We start from the raw sequence: 19,701 nt of genomic DNA on the forward strand, positions 1-19,701 counted from the left end.
CCAGAGCTGGACTCTTCCATTTGTAAGCTGAGGAAAGTTGATTGAAATTAGTTAAGGCTGTCATCCCATTATCCTGAGAATCATGAAAGTTGCCTCAAATCCTTATACAGATTATAAGGATCTGTGGAAGCAGACTAACTCGTCCATGGCCAAACGCTCATCTAGCATTTCCTCTATTCTATTATGAGGAAATGCCAAGAAATAAGGAATAGCAAGTTAAATTTGTAGCATTTCTAGAATGCATTGGCTGAATCACACCATGTTTTCCAAAAACCTGAAAAATACATTGCTATTAAGATAATTTAATTTAATGGAATTATAAAATTAACAAAATACGCACAACTTAGAATAGAAAATAATCTCAAACTGCCTCTGAGAAATGTGATTTTCTAAGCATATACAGTAATAGTCCTAGACTAGTTGTGTGTGGATGATTTTGTCTCCTTGAATCTACTCCCCAGATACCATTCTCCTCATGTAAATGGGTTAAACTTATTGTAATCAAAGTAATTTAACACAAATGGACAAATGGAAAAAACATTTTTAGTAAGGCAGAAGGATTTATTGAGGCTACACTGAAACATAAAAATACTTTGCTCGTTTTTTTTTTTTTTTTTTTTTTCTTTTTGAAGTCAGATTGTAAATTTGTTCTGAAAACAGCTTTTTCTCTATTATATACAAACTGTGATCCGACTTTAGAATGGTGAGCAGGAACCACTTGATCTTGGTGTCCCTATATCTAATCTGGATGGTCAGCGGGTTGTTCTAGATGAAAAAGAGCCAACAAAGAGTAGAGGTAAGGTGGTATGAAAGCTTTTATTTATAATGTAAACTCAGTTTCAAAAACTGTGACTGGTTAGTTTCTTCTGTTGATATGTCACATGTAGCTTATATTATTTTTAAGTAAAAAGGAGTGAATTTTCTAAGGATTGAAGTTTAAATTTGTCTGTTGATGCCACGTTCTTTACTGTTGTAAGAAATTCTGCACAAGTAATATTTGAATACACAGTATTACTTTCACTCTTGGAACTACACACACGTTTAAGGACATACTGCGTACTGATAATAATGAGAAAAAAAAAAGACAAATAACTCCTGTAAATTTGGCAATTAATTAAAAAGAAGCACTCTGTATGAGTAAAACAGCTGCAGTTTGTGTAGCACTGTTATGATATCCTCCATCTGTAACATAAGAAAGTAGCAGAGCTTACCTCTCCAGTTTAAAGCTATAATTTCTAGAGATGCTACTAAAAATGATATAATTTGTGATTTCCATGCACAGAAGGTTCAGTTTCATTGGCAGATATTACAGATACACAACACTTAACTTTAACAATAAAATTACATGTGGTTAAATTGAATTGATTTAGAGCAGAGATCTTCTTCAAGGAAGAAGAAGGAACTAGGAGAATAAATTTGAAGGTATTTATTGAAGAGAAGCAGATCTGTCATTTTTCTAGGAAACAAAATCAATTGTCATTTTGAAAAAAAAAAGATATCAATCTAAATACTCTCAAAGATAACTAGTTTAGGTATTATGAATACAATTGTAATCCAATGTGCTGCAGTTATTATAAGAGCATAAATCATAGAGGATCATTCCAGTACTAGGCTGTTTCTGTGACATTTCCCAGTAAAAAAAAAAAAGGGCTATGATTATCTGTTTGAGACTCAGCCTTATGTTTGTATATGTGTTGTAGCCAAAGGCAATTTGAAAGAGCTGTTAGTTAACGTTCAAATAGACAAGGAGGATATGGCAGTGTCTAGAAAACAATTGATGCATAAAACAGATTGGAGAAAATTCAACTTGACCTTTCAACAGTGTCTTCTGTTGGATTTTCTTTGCTTGTTTAAATTGAGTTTTCTAACTTTGAGAAATACAAACTGAACAATACATTGAGATTTGATTTGATCTAAATTAACAGAACAATAGGAGAACTTACATGAAACTTCAGAATCTTCAAACTTTAAAAATATTGCTAGTGTTAAAAAAAAAAAATAAATTAGAGGTGGAGGGAGGTTATGGTAGGTTTTGACTCAAAGATGTCAGCATTATCAACTATGATCACTATTTTCTGAGTATACCTTTGAAATTTTACAGCAAAATATATGTTTTGTGCATCATAGTCACTTAGATGTTACTTCTTTGGAAAATCATAAATTTGTAATTAAAGAAAGAATGTTTATGTTCAGTGTTTACAGATAAACAAAAAGGTGCATCAGTAAAACAGAGTGTAACTGTGACTACTTCAAGAAATCAAGTATCTACTACTGTAAGTCTTCTGCAGTGATTTTTGTCCCTTAGTTCATCTTTTGTTTCTTTCTGGAATTGTATACTTAAAGCTGCATTCATCCATAATTTTGAATCAGCCAAATTATGTAACTAGATTGATTATAGCTGTAATTCATTCATTATTTTTCCACTGTCAACAGCATATATATGTGAGAACTTGTCTTTGTGAGGCTCTTTCAATGTATTTATTTATTTATTTATTTTTGCATCTAATTGGCTTGTCTATGTTCAAAAATAAGTTATTTTGAAATTCATAGACCCTTTCTGTAATGTGAATTCCTCAGAGTAAACAATATAATATTCTTTATACATTTTGGGGGAGATTTATGGCAAATGTTTTTGCAATAATCAAGATTAAACTAAAACGTTTGTTGTGGTGGTGTTGGAGAAACGTTTTAAAATAACTTTATTTATAACTTAGACTATATTATGTACACAATGATATAGTATAAATGTAAGTAGTACCTTAACTTTCCTTCTAATGCAGGGAGAGGGAAGAACTCTAGGAAAGTCTAATTCTATCAAAATGAAAGGCGAAAATGGAAAAAATGCTAGGGAAGTTCGACTGTCAAAAAGAGAAGACTCTATTGCAAAGATTGGGAAAAAAAAATGTCAGAAAATAAATTTGGATGAAGCAGAGGGTATGTGAACTTTATATAGTTTATGTAATAACATAAATAATCTTGGAAAAATTAGAATTGTATATCTGTGTAGGAAAAGGTGTCATGTATTTATTTAATAGTGCATTGTGAAAATCAGTCATGATCCTTGTATTTTTGTTTGATACTCTTCGAATTGTAAAGTTTTTGAAACTGAAAGTAAAATTTTAAGATTACATAAAAGCCAGATACAGTAATTTTGAAGTACCTAAAGATAGACATAGGTGTCTAGTGGGATTTTCAAAAGTGTAAAGTACCTAATTCCAAGTAAAATAAAAAGGAATTAGTTACTCAATTGCAGCTGAATATCCCATTTGATACCCCTTGCAACTTTACAAGCCATGTGAAAGTTCATCTTTCTGTCCACTTTTACGTAAAATTTTGTAACTCAGTGAAAGGTGTTCTGCACAATTGCGCAGAACTAATTTACTCAGGTAACCAACTTACTCAGGTAAGAGTTTTTGAAAATATTTTACTAAAGCCTATAATGGTCAGGGCAGTACAATCTGATGATGAATGTAGAGATGTGATGGGCAAGAGTAAAAGCTAAGCTGACAATCAGTAACTGCCCTGAAAAGGTGGTCACAAGTAATAGTGAGCAAAGTGGTTATTGGTCATCTTGTATATTCTGAGTCCTGTTTTTACTTCCAGTTAAATCCTTAGAGTTTTGATGATAGTATCGAAAATTAACAAATAAGAGAATTTACTTTATTGTAGAAAGTTGTCTTTGGGAGACAGAAGAATAAAACTGATGTAGAAGTAGAAATCTTGGTATACCACCACTCTGTCCTAAGGCATTAATTTCCCCAGACCAAAAAAAAAATCAGAATATACCCACAAATTAAAATTTACTGCTGATATTAACTAATGTGCATATCCAGAGCCTGGTTATGCACAGTTATAGAGCAAATGAATGTTCATCTATAAGTAAATGTCCACTGACTGGAATTAAAAAAATGCCGTGACTAAAACTTTTATTGCAAAATAGATGTTTGTTAATGTAAATGTTATTGCAAAATGTTGGTGTGTTTTAAATTATATTCTGTTGCTTACTATTTTGTTAAATTGTTTTCCATATTTTAATATCTTCATTTTTCTTCCTAGGGCTGAGTAAAACATTAACATAATTTGAAAACTTCAGAATTCGTGGCTTTCACATTTTATTTTGAATTTTGTGAAATTTGTCTAAGTTTGGAAAATACTTACTGAGTGTTGTAGACTGTTTTTTAATGAAAAAAAAACAAAGAAAAAAACCAACCCTGTTCTATGAAGTCTGAAATTTCAAAAAAGAACGTTTTTGTATGACACATTTCAGAAATGTTGCATGTTTTATTATGCATACCGCCATTTTGCAAAACTTTGGCAATAAGAAGCATTTTGAAGCTTCCATCTTGGCTACATTCAGATTATATGGCATTTGACAAAGCATGTTTAAGACTCATTTTTTACAAGTACATTGCAAAGCCTGCCAAATATGATTAGAAGATTATAAATGAGGTCATACAAATGCAAGCGTATGACTTTATATTACGCTAGGTTAACACTGATAATAATGTTCTGTGCTTTTTTGTAATGGCTTTTGCTTCAAACAGTATTTATAAGCTGGGTTGAAACTATTGATTTTAATTCATCTGTTGGAGATGGCGTTTCTAAGCATCTTTAATATTCTATAGTCTCAGTGCTTTTTTCTTGTAAAATTAGGACATGCAGAGACCCTATATTAAGAGTTACATATTTTTATATTTATATGATTGCTACCAAAGAGTTTGTCTATTGTTGCAATGCTTCTTTTTTGAGGAGTGGTATGATTCTTGGCTTATGACTGATAAGTTTCTTGTTGCCAAGTTTTGAGGCTTTCTAGAACAATGGTGATTTACTCTGGGTATTATTTATACATAGAAACATATTAAACCATTGGACATCATTGAGTATGTGATCAGAAAATCACTTCTAATTGTGTTAAAAACTCCATTAAAAAACCTTCCCCATCATTCTTACTAATGGGTCTTTTGACTATCTATATGCTACTGATTCATTGCAGTTCAGAGTAAAATGGGGTTACTTAAACCATCATCTGATCATGCTCTGTGATGATAATATACTGGATTAAAAAGACACCATGAATTGAATTTAAACTGTGATAAAATATTACTAAACTGAGAAGAAATCAGTATTAACAAGGAAGTTTGCAACATTTTGAATCTATGAATTTTCAAATGGCATGGCTATTTTTGAGTTAAGATGGGTAAAAACCATCCAGAATATAAAATGTGCACCCATTGTTAGTAAGACCAGAGCCTTGCTTTGTATAAAGAATTAAAAAATCTTGTATATGTACAGATTTATTAAATGCATAAAATAGGAAATAAAAATAGAAGATGTGTTCAAGGCTCAGTGAATTGCAGCTGTTCCAAACTGCAAAACTCTTACAATAGCAATCCTGATGGTCTTAATTATAGTGATGCTAGTGAACATTGCTGCAATTGAAAAAGTTCCTAATTAACATGGGATCTTATTTCAAGGCAGCATTGAAAGAATTGAAGATCTTCATGGAAAATAAATATGCTGAAAATTTACGTTTTAATGGCATTGCACTTTCTGACAAAAACTTGTCAATTTTGGGTTTTTCCCCAATAGAATTTTTTGAACTCATATCCAAAGCTCAAAGTAACAGAGCAGATGACCAACGTGGACTGCTAAGGAAAGAAGACCTTATTCTTCCTGACTTTCTTCGTTTACCACCCACTGGACCAGAACCATCCTCATCTACGCCAGCAGGTCCTAAAGGCCTCAACAAGCGAGTTTCAAAAAGTGATGGCAAGGATGGATGTACATCGCCAAATGGAAAACAGGAGTCCATACAAAACTATAATGAAAATTCAGTTAAGAAAATGGGTTACTCAGAAAATAAACATAAATCTGCTTTGACAGCACTCCACAGTCAGAAGACTTTCAGTGTTCCTTTTAATACTACATTGTCTCCAATTCCACATGCACACGAAAACAATGCAACAATATGGAAAAGGCAGTCAAGAGAGTTACAAGCTGAAGGCATACAGATGGTAGATGATGAGAATGTGGCAGACTTGACTCTTGTGGCTGAAGGAGATATTAGTAGCCCTAACAGCACTTTGCTACCACCGCCACCACCAACACCACCGTCAGACATCAGTAAACTCACAGAAGCCAACTATCCACCCCCAACTCCTTTTGCAGGTAATCAGGAAAAATCTGGATATCAAAGATCCAATTCAGGTATTTCTAGATTTTAATAGTCTTTCCTTTTATGTAAAATTACTTTTCCTTGGCACTGCTAATCAGTATTTGGCACCCATTAAAGCAAGCAAGAAAATTTTCTCTGCACCTTAAATTTTTTTTTTAATTATTATTATTTTTTTACAAAACAAAGATTTTCATTGCCTTAGTCTGTGCTAACTGTAACATTTCTGGTTGCCTTTAAAAACATGCATTTATTTTGATTTTGCATGTGGTCAAAACTGGACACGTGCAGACAAACCTTTAAAATACATCCATATGCTCTAATTATATCATTCTTTAGTCTGGGAATAGAAAACAGGATATTGGCATTTTGAGTTCCATAACACCACTGCATTCCAGATTTTCTGATCCATTTATCATAATGAGATGCATGATTAGGGTAAAGAAGTTTAAATGCTTTATCAGGAACCCTAATTATGCATTGAAAATTGCAAGACTATTTATAATTAAAATTTGAAACGGATAAACCTTAATTAAAAAAAAAAAAAACAAAAAACAACAAACACCTCTAATAGATATTTGTGACTAAAAGTAAAAATTTAAAAGTTTTTTTTAACCCATACTTTGCTACCCAGAGAAATAGACTGCATCTATCACACTTGACCCCACAATAGCCACATGTGAATTAGCTCTTTCTATGAGATAATTTTAAAGAAAATATGTAACTTTTTTTAGGATGCAAGTTTCATGGTCTAGCAATATCACAGAGCAATATTAGCCTAAGGCTAAAGTATGACATTTCTTATAAACTTCTATAAACACGGACTCTAATAATAATTGCTATTACCAGAAACTAGAGTTTGAAGACGGTGGGTGTTGTGGCATTGACATTTTACAGTCATTGTACTGTGCATTTTAATGTAAAATAGAAGAAGAGGTATCTATGTGCTACATTTATTTTTGATGTTTCACAAACATATGGTGCCATAATTTGTATGATCACATTTCTTTGTGATGTGGGAATATACATTTTAATTATTTATCTTTTTACACAGAGTATTTGATACTGTTCTTTATCTGTATGGTTGATTTGTAAATACTTTGATTGTTGGATGCTTATAAATGGCAATGCAAATTATTTCATTCTCTTGGTATTTGAAAAACAAATCCCTTTGTTAGTAGTATTTGAGAAATGTTCTATAAGCGCTACTACTTAATTTCTGAAACTGAGTATTGGACAGACTTGTAACCAGTGCCTACAAATACAAAACCACAAAATGTACTTCAGACGTATTGATGTGTATATGCATAGATTTGTGTTGGTGTCTTTCTGGTAATGTGACAAGTGTACAACATAGGTATCAATTTGCATAGCTTTCAGTGAGAACTGTTAAAAAAAACCATTTGCACTTAAAAAAAGAAAACTTCATGAATTTACAGTATTTTAATGCATGCCATACATTTCTGTGTAACCACTGAACTGTAGCTTTCCCTTTTCCCACTTTCTACTTTTTACTTTGTAGAAATCTTTGTGTAGTTTTCACATGTATTTTGTATCTTTGTTCTCTCAGGAGTAATAAATTCTAGACCTAGTTATGCAAACTGGTTTTAAGCTTTGATTTTCTTCATTATTGAAAAGCAGTTCTCTTAGTCCTGGGATTAAGAATTATGATTGAAATTGTCTTGTAATAACAAACAGATTAATTGATATGAACTAACAATTACCTTGAGACAAAGTTGACAAGCATAATATTTGTTAATAATCTAAATATCAAAGGTAAATGCTGTCTTGAGATGCCAGTAGGTCACATGTTAAATCCATAGCATTTACATGTGCACCAGAAGGCAGATGAGACAGGAGATTTCTTTTAAATGAGCTATCACAGGAACTCCTGAAAGGAGAGTCTTTTCTGTCTTTGGGTTCTTGGGCTAAACTTTATATTCATCACTTTTCTTCTTATTTTAAACTCAAGCAATTCATCCCTTGTCTTTGATAAATGAGCTGGTGATCTCAGTTCATTTGATGTGGAGTAACCAATATAACAACCTCTTGATTTGGTAGTCTCTGATTAAGAAATGAAGGGTTGGATGGGTGCTGGAGGCTGACCTACTCTTTTCATTCTTAGAAATGGGTCCTATATAACAGCACTGTGAAGCCGAATTAAAAAACAACAGAAAACCAACCAACCAACCAAAACAAACCAGCAAGAAGCTTGTGGTGCTGTTACCTAGGCCTCCTTTGTGTTCTGGGCACTGAAAATGACATTTTTTTCCAAAAGTCACTGTGTTCCCACATAGTTGTGGGCCTCCATGAAATAAAATGAAGCACTTGATGTCCTGTTGCAGTTCCCCTTTTAAAATCATTCAGCCTTTTACACACTAAATAACTAATATCCTATATATTGAATTATTTTAGAATTTCATTTATGGATTTGAATTTTTATATTTTCCAACTGGTCTATTCTACTCTCACTGGTGATTGTGGTTTATTTTTTCTGTCACCTGTGAGAGAGCTTTAAGTAATCAAATGGAATAATTTTGCAAAATGAAAATCTTAATTTCTCTTAACTTTGTGACAATTTTTTTTTTTTAGAAGTAAAAAATTATGTAAAACACCTTTCTTCCTTCTGACAAACTTGATGCATACACTAACGCTATTTTACACTGTTCTCGCAGTACACTACCATTTTACAGGAACTGTAATCTACAAAAAAAACAACCCTGACTTTATTGAAAGTTTTCTATTTTCATGATTTCATGGAGATTGCATGGAAAGACTATTAAATGACATTTAGCATCACAATAAAGAATGCTGGAAACTATCTCCAGTCAATGATCAATTTTTAAAAGGACTAAATCATTAATAATGGTTGCTTTTTTAAGTGCTTTAATGGTTCTCTGTTCATAATCTCCTATCAGTAGAAAATGCATTTTTAATTGCTTTATTAAATTGAAGTCTTGGGAGAAAATGTAAAACAATGACCACATAATTTGAATTGGTCTACAACCTTGGTTTCAAATTGGTATAAGGGCATGCATGCTTACACTATACGTTGAGTTTTTATCTCTTGGGTGTACATATGCTGGGAGGGTGTCAGGGTGATGAAGACTGGCCATACAAAGCAGCCCCTCGTGTGTAATCTTGTAGTGGAGCAACTTTCTGACCTCAGGCTGACGGAGCAAAGCCAAGTCAATTTCCAAATATTTCCCTGTAAGGGGAGACTCTTGAGGTGTTTTCATTTTTGAAGATCTAGAAGGCAAAACGAATGATGAAAACCAGCAAAATGAGGTTTGCAATGCAGAGAATAATTTTGCAAACACATCTTAACATTAAGTAAGTGAAACAAATATTACTGTAGTAATATTTAGCTATAGGGTATATATTAGCAAATCAGTTTGATATTTAGCTATAGGGTATATATTAGCAAATCAGTTTGCAACACAAGAATCGTTACTGATTCTAGTTGTGTTACTCAGCAAGGGAAAAATTCTTGACTTTTAAACAAGCTTACTACTTCTGGCAAATTTCCCATTATAAAATTTGGGGCTTTCTGGATTGGAAAGTTAATTTTGAAATACTTCATGCTTCTACATATAATGCTGGTGGTATCCAGCTGTGGAAGAAATAATTATTGTGTGGTGTAATTGGCTTGAAGCAGAGCATTCGTTTTTGAAAGTGCTAAATTACTGATTTTATCTCGTTGGATTTATTAATTTTTAAATTGCATGGGATAACACTTTGTTGCCCTCCATGTCCATAAGTTTTTCCCTGGGGGTTAGGCATGTTCACTATCCGTGTGAAAAATAGGTGGCGTGGGAAGGGGCAGTTTTTCAACCCTTTGGTCCCCTTGGGGCCAGAGCCTTGCGCTGCGTTGTATATTCGGTGGTATTCCATGGGGCCAGCAATTTGTTTGCTCTGGTTGTGGACTCTCCTACTCTCTGGTTGTGGAATGCTCCTAGGTGGGCATTTTTTCTCGGCAGCAATTGGGCTTTTTCAGAAAGTATCATTTTATCTTTAAATAGGATAACTTGCAATGGTCAAGACACATGGATTATAGATTTCATTCCGTTGGTGTTCTTCTCTCTGTTATTTAAAAAAAACAAACAAACAAAAAACAAAAAACTTTTTTTTTTTTTTTTTTTTAAATGTAGGGTGAGAAATATACTTAGGATGAAATTTTAGTCAATGGAGTTATTGTCTACCAAATGAGAAAGTATTTTTTTTGAGTAGATATATAGATTGGGTGGAGCAATTCAACTGAATATAGAGTTTATTCAGAAATCCCTTTTCCAGGTACATAATGTCATTGGTTAAGAGAGAGAACCAGCTAGGGAAAATAAAGACATGGTGAACTCTATTTGGAATAATACTTGGATATGTAAGATAACAATATGGATATGTAAGAAAAGCATGAATGTAGACTATATAAACAGTTACTTAATTAGTTCTGAAGATGCTGCTTGTTTCTGAAATAGATGGGCAGCATTATCCTCAAAATAAACTTGCTTCCTTTCTTATTGGAGAGAAAGCTGAGAAGCAGATAGTGCCAGTGCGAGGATTTTTCTCTTTGAATGCTTGCACAGAAATAAAATGCTGTGTGGGCTCTCAGAGCCTGGGGCTGGCTATTGTTCCCAATGACAAAAAAATAAAATAAAATCCCAACTGCTCTTTATTGCTCACAGAAAGGGTGCAGGACATTGTAACCAAGGAACGGCAATCAGATGATAGCAGCTGTATTTCTGTGACTTTGGCTTTTTTGTCTACTAAACTTTTCAGCTTCAAGGGTAATGGATTCCAAGTGCAGTCAACTTTGGGATAGTTAAAGAGATTAAAAACTCACATATATCTTCAAAAAGGAGGCAAAATAAGCTTATTTTTGTAATAAATTCTTTAATACTTTATTTAACTTATATTTTGCATAACCCCTTAATTCACAGTAGCATATTTCAGAGACAATCCAGTGATGTTTCCTATAAAAATAAGCACATAAATAAAAACATGAATAAATAAAACAGATGGAAGGGATTCTAGTTAAAAGATGTAAAATTAGTATAGATCATTATTACTAGCAAAGGCTGTTGTCCAGCAGTTAATTATATCCTTATTGGTTATGTGTAATCTTATAGAAGGTAATTGGATTTTGGAACAATATAAAGAAGTACTCAGGGATCCAGGAATGCTAAGGCCAGAATCTGTTAATCCCCTTTTAATCAGAGCATGATTAAAAGGGAGAATTACATGTACTACATTACAGATCAATAATAAACAAAGGAGAAGGAGAGCTATGTTAAGAGTAGACAACCGGGAAGCAAGGAAGGCCTTGAGGGATAACTATTTGAAAGCCAAGCTTATTTCAGTCAAACAGCAAGACACACGCTGTAGAGGGAATTAACAAATTACTTCACTGGTTGGATAAAGCATTAGAGAAGTTGCAACTTCTCTTTGAAACAATTGCACACAGGCTAAAATCAGATCTATTCAAAAGCACAACTTACATTTGGAGAGCGAAATGAATTTGGTAATTGTTCTTTAAATCTAACTGGTAGCCCTGCTAAACCACATTTTAGAATTTAATTGAAGAATAACATAATGGCAGATTAAATTAAAACTGATTCAAGTAGTTCAATCCACTATTTCCTACGAATCGTATTACCCTCAGCAATAATTAAACCTCCTGTTAAAAAGTTCTGATGGAAAAACAAAGCGAATGTTACCAATAAGCGCTGGAAGATCAAACTGAGGGACGAATATCTGTAGGCTAGTGCAGAGATGTTTTGTCATGTCTCGCTTGGAAAGCATTCCCTGACAATTATGTCAGCTTTAAGAGAGGAGGAACAGCAAAGTCAAGCACTTTGCCCAGTTATTGAGGGCATGTAGGAAATTTCGATCTGGATTGAAATTTCGAGCTTTTCTTTTTATTTCTTTTTGCATTGCCCCTGGCTTTTAAGTGATGCTGTGTGCAGTTCCCTACCACTGCTGCCATAGCCACTGCCCCAGCATCACTGGGTGCTTTGTGTCCTTTCTTAATTAGGCATATCCCTCATGAGCACATAATTACTGCACGTGAGCAAGAGCAGCAGCAGTCATACCAGCTCCCTCTTCTTTGTCATTCTCAGATTTTGGCTTTCCGAATAACATCTTGTTCTTCGGCTTTGCGAGTTCTTTTGAGATGAGGGCAAGGAAAGAATTTCTGTCCGTCACATGTTTCTAAACTTGATGCTGCAGAAGCGTTCCAGAACTTCCCAGGACACGAGGAAATAGGCTGGTAGTGCAGAGTATTGCCCCTTTGTGGGGTAATCCATTTCCTAGCTTGATGCCATTGTAGTTTGAGTCAGATTTCAAGGCACCAGGCTTATGATGCAGTTGGTGTTTTATCATGCAAGTGAAATATTAAGTCAAATTACCTTTGAAAAGATTCAGCATAAACTGTAGTTAGGAACATTTCATTAAATCCTCTTTTTCATCAGGGTTATGTCAATTAAGAGGTGAAAGGAGGCAAATTTTTGAAGGGTATTTAACCTGCAGAATTCCAAATCTTAAACGTAAGGTATCCTTTTTCCCTTCTGAAGCACAAATCACCTAAGAAACTTAAAAAAATAAAAATGCTTACAGTGCTAACAATACATCAGTAAGTGTGCAAGTCACTGATCAACCGCTTAAAAAAATGCATGTCTGGGAAGCCTAACGAAGTGCCATTTCACAACAGTCTCTCACATTAAAGAATGCATCTGAGTCTATGAATTTGGACTGGTCATTTGAAAATGACTGATTACATTTGGTGGTGGTAAATAACTGGTTCCAATAATTGTTCCTGAAACAATTTGGTGAAAGACTTCAAACAAATTCTTATCTGTTGTAAGTCATCATAAAATCATCAAACTGGAGCTCCTTGTATTTAACTGAAAATCTGATCCTCTCTCTGTTAGAAGCTGAATGCCTGGGATCAATGGTATAGAAATCAGCAGAGTTATAAGATAATAAAATTTTAGTAAAACCAGAAGACTAAATGTAGTGATGGGTCTACATGAAAGAGCTGTCTATTTGGAAGTGGTGTTGGGATAATTATGGAGTAGTATTTAACATTCCATCCTATGTGAGATTCACTAAGTATGGATTTTCAAATATACAGAGTTCACCTCTTACAATGAAACTTAACATATACTTATTTTTTCTTTCTTTCTTTTTTATTTTATTTTTATTTTTTTTCCTAAGATAAATGTGGTGTGAGTGGAACTTGATTCAATATTGATCATTTAAAAATAAAGGTACTGAATTTTACACCTGGTCTAAATTATACTTTAAGAAATGACTCACACCTATAAAATTTAGCACATTGAATATACAAGGACCTAATAATTACTGCACAGAAATATTACCAGCATTTGAATTGCATCCCTTGGAAGATGTGGGTGGACCTATAAATCCCAAGCATCTCCGTTGCAGTTATGGCTTTTTCATCCTGTCTACATGTGAGAGTTAATGCTGTTCCTCCAATTCCCGGTCTTCTTCTGACCTCATCTTTGCCTGGAATTTGACCAAATTCTCGGTTGGTCTTAAACTACTTGGAAGACAATATCCTCCAATATCTTGTTTAGATCTTACCTAGATTTTGAAGAATATTTTATACAGAAGAATGTAAATTCCCTTTGTCTTCGTCTATTGAGACAGAGGAAGATTTTTCATAATCACAATGTTAAAGTCAGAGAGCTTGAGAAAATACACAAAATCTAGGTGTCAGGAAAAGAGTAACATTGGTAAAGGAAATCAGGAGACCAGCCCAAATGCTGCCCAATCATTAACCCTTCAAAACTGCAGAAAAATATACATACAGCCTTCTAAGCACTCATTTAGCTGTGGATCTGTGAAATAGCAGATCTGCAGCTTACTGACTGAAGACGACAAGCACATTCTCCAATCTTCAGACCAGCTGGAACATATTAACAGGATCACATGCATGAGACAATTCCCTTACAGCTGTATGGAGTGCTTAGTGAGGGAGCTGAAGATTACCCATAGACGGGATTGCGCTACTCCAGTCTCTGGAGAGCAGTCTGTGCAAGCATTGATGTAAGGACTGGCTTCCTTTCCCTTCTGAAGTTAGGTAGGGTGCTTGAAAAATGATATTCAGGAAAATATAATATCATTTCTGGAAAATATAATAGCATTTCTGATGTGCTTTGCACAGGGGAAAGCAGCCTGCAGTGAGAGCCATGGAAGTTTTCATCACTTCAGTGCAAGAATAAAAAGTGAAGGGAAATTTTATCTGTGCAAGCTCTCTGCTCTGCACAGATATTACCCTGTATAGCTGTTTGTTCGGGTATTTGTTACTCAAAACAAGACCAGCACAGAAGTGTTGCAGGCATCATTTAAGCCTTGTTACAAAGCACCACTTAATACATGCAGATCTTGAGTCTGTTTTAAAACTTGAGGGATACATTTTAAAACATGCTGCTTTGGGGAATCTCTATTATTTGTGCTGAATAGCCTTACTTCCTTTGTAAATCGTTTGTTTTGAAACGTGGAAAAAATCACACTGAAATCCTTTTTCAGTGTAGCACTACTCTTGAAATCACCTTTCAGTTTGGCATAGATGAGCCAAGATCTTTTCCACCCTGCCAGGAAAAGAGCAACCACCTTCACAATATTATCCCTTAGCAATTCCTTGTTCTTTTTAACCAGTGTTTCAGATAAGGCCTTCTGCATTCCTGTCCTGCCTCTAGTAGTAATTTGTTAGATTCTTCAGAGGGATTACTCCTGATAAGACCATTAATAGAAAAAACTGCCCGTAATATTTGATTTATTCCTCTTGAGATGGTCTTATGTGAAGCCTGAGAGCTATCATTGACCTGATTTTTTCTTTGTTCCTAAAAGACTACTTGAAAGCCCAGTTGCTCCATGTGGTGACTTGGTGACACCATAATTCAAGACTTCAATGGCTACGTCTTATCTGCAGCTGTAGAAAGACCTAGCCACCAAATAAATACAGTCATACTTAACGGCTTCCGTAGAGTAATACTTCCTCAGCAGGAATTTCCAGAGATGTTTATTCATTGAACCCTGCTAATGTGGACTGTCTTGTGTCTGTGAAGACTACTTCATCGTAGCTCAGAGTGACAGAGCTATGATACCAGATGCCACCATCAAAGTTTTTGCTCTGCATTACATTTAGTAGAAGGACGTATGCTTAATAATAAGACTACCGGATGATTCATGCTCTGTCAATGCCAACTATTTATTGTGATTCATCATTAGTACAGCTTTTTAGAAATGAGTGCGTCTTTTAAACCAACATGAAAGGAGAATCAGAGATGTCCTCAAAGGGCATAGAATAGTAGATTAAAAAGATCAGGAGTACCATTGAATACAGTCATGTAAAATAAACATTTTAGAATAGAAGAGTACCATTTTACACCACCGCCATGCAAACAACACTTAAAACTAAGCCGATGTTCTGTTTGCAGTATGAAGATGTAAGCATAAGGTGTAATAGAGGCCCATTAGCTGTAATTTGGTAGTCGTGCTGGGCTAGCGGGGCTGAGAAAGCTTTTTGCCTTCTCTCTGCTACTGCTTGGCTGATTTGTTTGGAGTTTGATCTAATTCCTCTAGTTGTGAAAAAAGGCAAGTACTTCTGATGTGGGATATCCACATTATTACTTGTGGGGCTGCACTATAGCAAAAGCAGTGAAATAATATTGTATTACGTAGAATTTTGACTTATTTTCATTAAATAAAAGCTTTAGCCTAGAGTGATTTTATTGAAACAGTATGAAATTGCCTTTTTGTCCTTTCATTAGCATTTTTCCCCTTCTCCATACTGAAGAGATCTTGGTTATGATGATTGTATTATTAATTAATTATTTTTCTTACAAAGACCAGCGTACAGATCACTTTAGGGAACAAACACAGAAGATTTCCAAGCCAGCTATGTGATTTAACCACGCAATTGTCATAGGGGCTGTGTGGCTAAATGTGCTGGTCAGACATTTTAAAATGTATTAGGTAAGGCATGTTGGATAAGATGGTATGTTTTAAAAGACCAGCTGCTACACATGGAAAAAAAGAAATTAAATTGCACACAGAAGCCCTTTCTCATGTCTGCCTTTAACTAGAAAGTTTTTCTATTTTTCTCTTGGATAGCAACTGGTCTATTAAAAGTGGTAAAAAGTAAAAATGATTTCTCTCTGCAATTTTGCCCCTTTTCCATCATTATGGTGGGGATGCCTCAGATGCAGAAATCATGTTTGTAGTCATAGTGTGAATCGTGAAACAGTTCTTTTGTCATTCCCTTCTTCTTGCCTGTTGAAACAGCCAGAACAGTTGTATCTGTGTTTACTTTAACAAGGGCCTAACAGACTGCAATGTCATATCTAAAATAAAACTATTTTTTTTTGGAGCTGAAGGTTTTAGTCTAGGGTTAACCTCAACTTCCCATCCCAGTTCTGAAACAAACTGCTCCTGATTTTGCTAATGAAAGTCATATATTTTGGGTGAGACAAAGCACACTGACAGATACATAATTTTTAGTTACATATCTTCTAGTTGATGCAAGTCTTTAAATATCAAGCCCAATGTGTGTATTCCAATGGGCTTCTACTTGACACAGCCTGCACAGCCTGTGAGGCAGCCAGTGCTGGCAATGAGGAAGACTTGGGATGGTAATGACTTGGCATGGTTGGTTCCAGACAATAGGCCCAAATCCTAACAGTGATGATTTTAGGAATGCTATACCAAAAAGAAACTTCAAGGTTAAAATATTAGGTTAAAATATCACTTGTAATGATTTTTTTTTTTTTTAAATGCTTAAGCTCTTCAGCAACCTAAGCTATTTCTTTTCTTCCTGTCCTGTAAACTCTCCCCCATACTTGCTAGATTACATTTCAGTACAGCAAACTGAAACTTTAGATCAGCCTAAGTTTGTTGGAGAAAGACTAACCTCTAGCCAAATGAAACATTATCCCAGCAGGGATCTTGCATTGGAGGCCAATTCAAATCAAAGAACATCTCCTGTTCTGCCCCACTGGGAGTTCTGTATCCTTCTGCTTCACGTTTGGGTTTGCTGGTGTGAGTTTTTATTCTAAAGGTGTACAAATTTATGCTAAGTAGTTAATGGAAGTTTATTTATTTAAATTCTGAATAATGCTAATGTAAGACAGATCTCTACTGACACTATATGTACCTTTGAGACCTACTGTTAAGTTACCTGCTGGGTACCTCCGACAGTCTCCTTGGTGGAGGAGATGTCCCAGTTGATGGTCTACCTTTAGCATCTCGGAGGAGGTCACAGCACGGAAAATGCTAGGAACCAGAAGGTAGCTAACTCTTCTGTTTTGTGCTTTGTGTTTAGTTAGTCTGTTTGTTTCTAATTCTTCTACCAGGTGCAAACCACAAAAAGAAAACCGATTCACAGGAAACTTCAGGAAACTCTTGTGAGCAAACGTCTCTCAAAGCGAAGACCAGCAGAAGCATTAATCCCCCTGGTGTGAGAGACAACCCTGGCAAGGAGCTGCCTGTGAACAGGATAATTGATGTGGATGGAGTCAAGCTGGAAGACACCAGCACACGTTCCTGCGATGAGTCTGAAGGGAACCTCAGCTTTGAAGGTTACGTCTCGGAACTGAGGTCTTGCCAAGGGAGGATGAGGACTGGAGTTTATCGGACATCAGACCTTCCCTCTCTGATTGCTGTAAAGAGTGAGAAGAATAAGGGCACTGAGAATCAGTATAAAGCTACTTTTGTTTAAATCTCTGTTTTTAATTAAGAGTTGTGGTATTTTTGCCTGGCATTGGCAGCAATGGAAATATGCCTTAGGGACATATTTCTGCGAGTTTTAAGTTGTTTTCAGTACCTGTTGCCTTCAACGAGCCTGCCAGACAGTCTGTTCTGATATGAGTTAGAACCTGTAGAATGAAAAGAGAAGTATTTCAATGAAAGTATTGAACTATTTGCTTTTGTTCTCTTACTGTTTATATATCATTTTCCCTGTCATGATTCTGTTGCACAGTGCAATTAAAATGATGATTTCCACCCCTACCCTTCTTGTCTTTAATAAAGACAAACTCACTTTAAGTTCTCCTATCGAAATTTTTTATTTAAGATGACTTAATTTTAATCTTCTAATGCTTTTCCTGGTCTGCAGGATTCCCTGTGTGTTGGTTGACTTCTGAAGTAGAAGTAAAATCAGTTACTGTTGAAAAAAGGTTATGATTATTTTATTAGTATCTTCCTATCTTTCTCATAACATTTGGGAAGAGGTCCAGGTGAAACTGAAATTCACTTTTGTCCAATGGATTACCAGGCTTTTATGCAATAAAACCTTTGTTACACAAGCAGTAAGAAGAAAAAAAAAAAAATCCTGTCCTGGGAATAACAGCTGCTCCTGTTGCCAGCACCAGTGCTGTTTTCTCAGCAGAAATGTATGTGCTATTTACACAGCGGTGGGAGAGCCATCCAGGTCCCTACTGAGTGCTGCTCTTGGTGTCTTGGCTTTGGGGGAAGGTGGATTTTTGTTACCGCTCCTCCAGTAAGCTGTTAATTGCCATTTAGTCTTCTTGTCGTTGATACTACTTTCAGTTCATCTTCTAGCCTTGGGCAGAGTTTTGAGGAAGAAAAGGTACTACTGAACATGTTGCTTTGCCACATTCTCCTTTTCCTCATTTTTCATTTCTTCAGAAGAGGTGATGAGTCTGAACAAGCAAAAGTGTACACAGAGAGTTCTGGCTCTCTGTTCAGCTCTTTGAAACAATATAAAGTATATATATTGAGACCTTTTGGTGGTTCATTGCTTTGAAATTGCTTTGGGACTCAAAAAGTCATATTGCATAGCTCCCAGGCGGCAGAGCCACACAGACAGGAAGTCTAAAGCTGTGATTATTCACCAGCTTCTTTTTCTTTGCTCCTTCTTACTAAAACCTACCAAGAACTGTGAAGTTTTAGAATACCAGAAAATACTGGAGAGTCTTACTCAGTTTCTTAAACTCATATCTTTTTGTAAAACGAGAAGGAGCTACACAGAATTTTACAACAATAAAGTGTGGTTCCTAAAGCTTAAGAGTTATACATTAAATACTCCAGTGATATAAAAGGACATAGCACCCATTAGCTTTACAACTTTAATTCTTTTTTTCATGATTAAGTGATTCTGCTCCTATTATTGAGGGAAACATTAATATTAGTCTCAACACATTGTGTGACTGAATGAGGATATGTGCTGTAAGAATAACTGGTGTTTTAAAAACTTCCAAGATTAAAACCCATTTGAGAGCCATGCTAAAATCACAGTGGTGGAGCAATGTTGGATGTTAGGGGAATTCACAATAGCATTTTTGAGGCTGTCAGTGCTAGTTGGTAGCTGAGTATTTTTTTCTCATGGCAGTGAATAAAATGAGCTGGTTGTCTGAGCCCAGATCCCACTGCAGCCAGGTATCCGTGCCAGGGAAACACAGCTGGCAGCAACTGAAATCAGAGGTAGGAGTGGGTGAACAGGCTTGGAAAGCGATGCAACTGGATCCCACACCGTGATGAACTGAGCT

At 35.2% G+C, this 19,701-nt stretch overlaps 1 protein-coding gene across 4 annotated transcripts in view; it reads left to right on the forward strand.

Annotated features, from left to right (window-relative positions):
• RGS12 (regulator of G protein signaling 12) overlaps positions 1-18,202 on the forward strand; it is an 85,738-nt gene extending 67,536 nt beyond the window's left edge. For 2 of the 4 annotated variants that reach the window (XM_084517040.1, XM_084517041.1), the window contains exons 14-18: positions 700-796; positions 2,194-2,273; positions 2,781-2,934; positions 5,590-6,207; positions 17,548-18,202. In XM_084517040.1, coding sequence (XP_084373166.1) covers positions 700-796; positions 2,194-2,273; positions 2,781-2,934; positions 5,590-6,207; positions 17,548-17,912 — 1,314 coding nt within the window. In that variant the 3' untranslated portion in view covers positions 17,913-18,202. Of the gene's footprint in view, positions 1-699; positions 797-2,193; positions 2,274-2,780; positions 2,935-4,056; positions 5,457-5,589; positions 6,208-17,547 lie in introns of those variants that run through there. The other 2 variants (XR_014692335.1, XM_084517042.1) reach the window with 2 other exon arrangements.
• The last annotated feature ends 1,499 nt before the right edge of the window (positions 18,203-19,701 follow it).

The sequence above is a fragment of the Aythya ferina genome (assembly GCF_964211825.1).
Source record: "Aythya ferina genome assembly, chromosome: 4".
Classification (NCBI taxonomy): domain Eukaryota; kingdom Metazoa; phylum Chordata; class Aves; order Anseriformes; family Anatidae; genus Aythya; species Aythya ferina.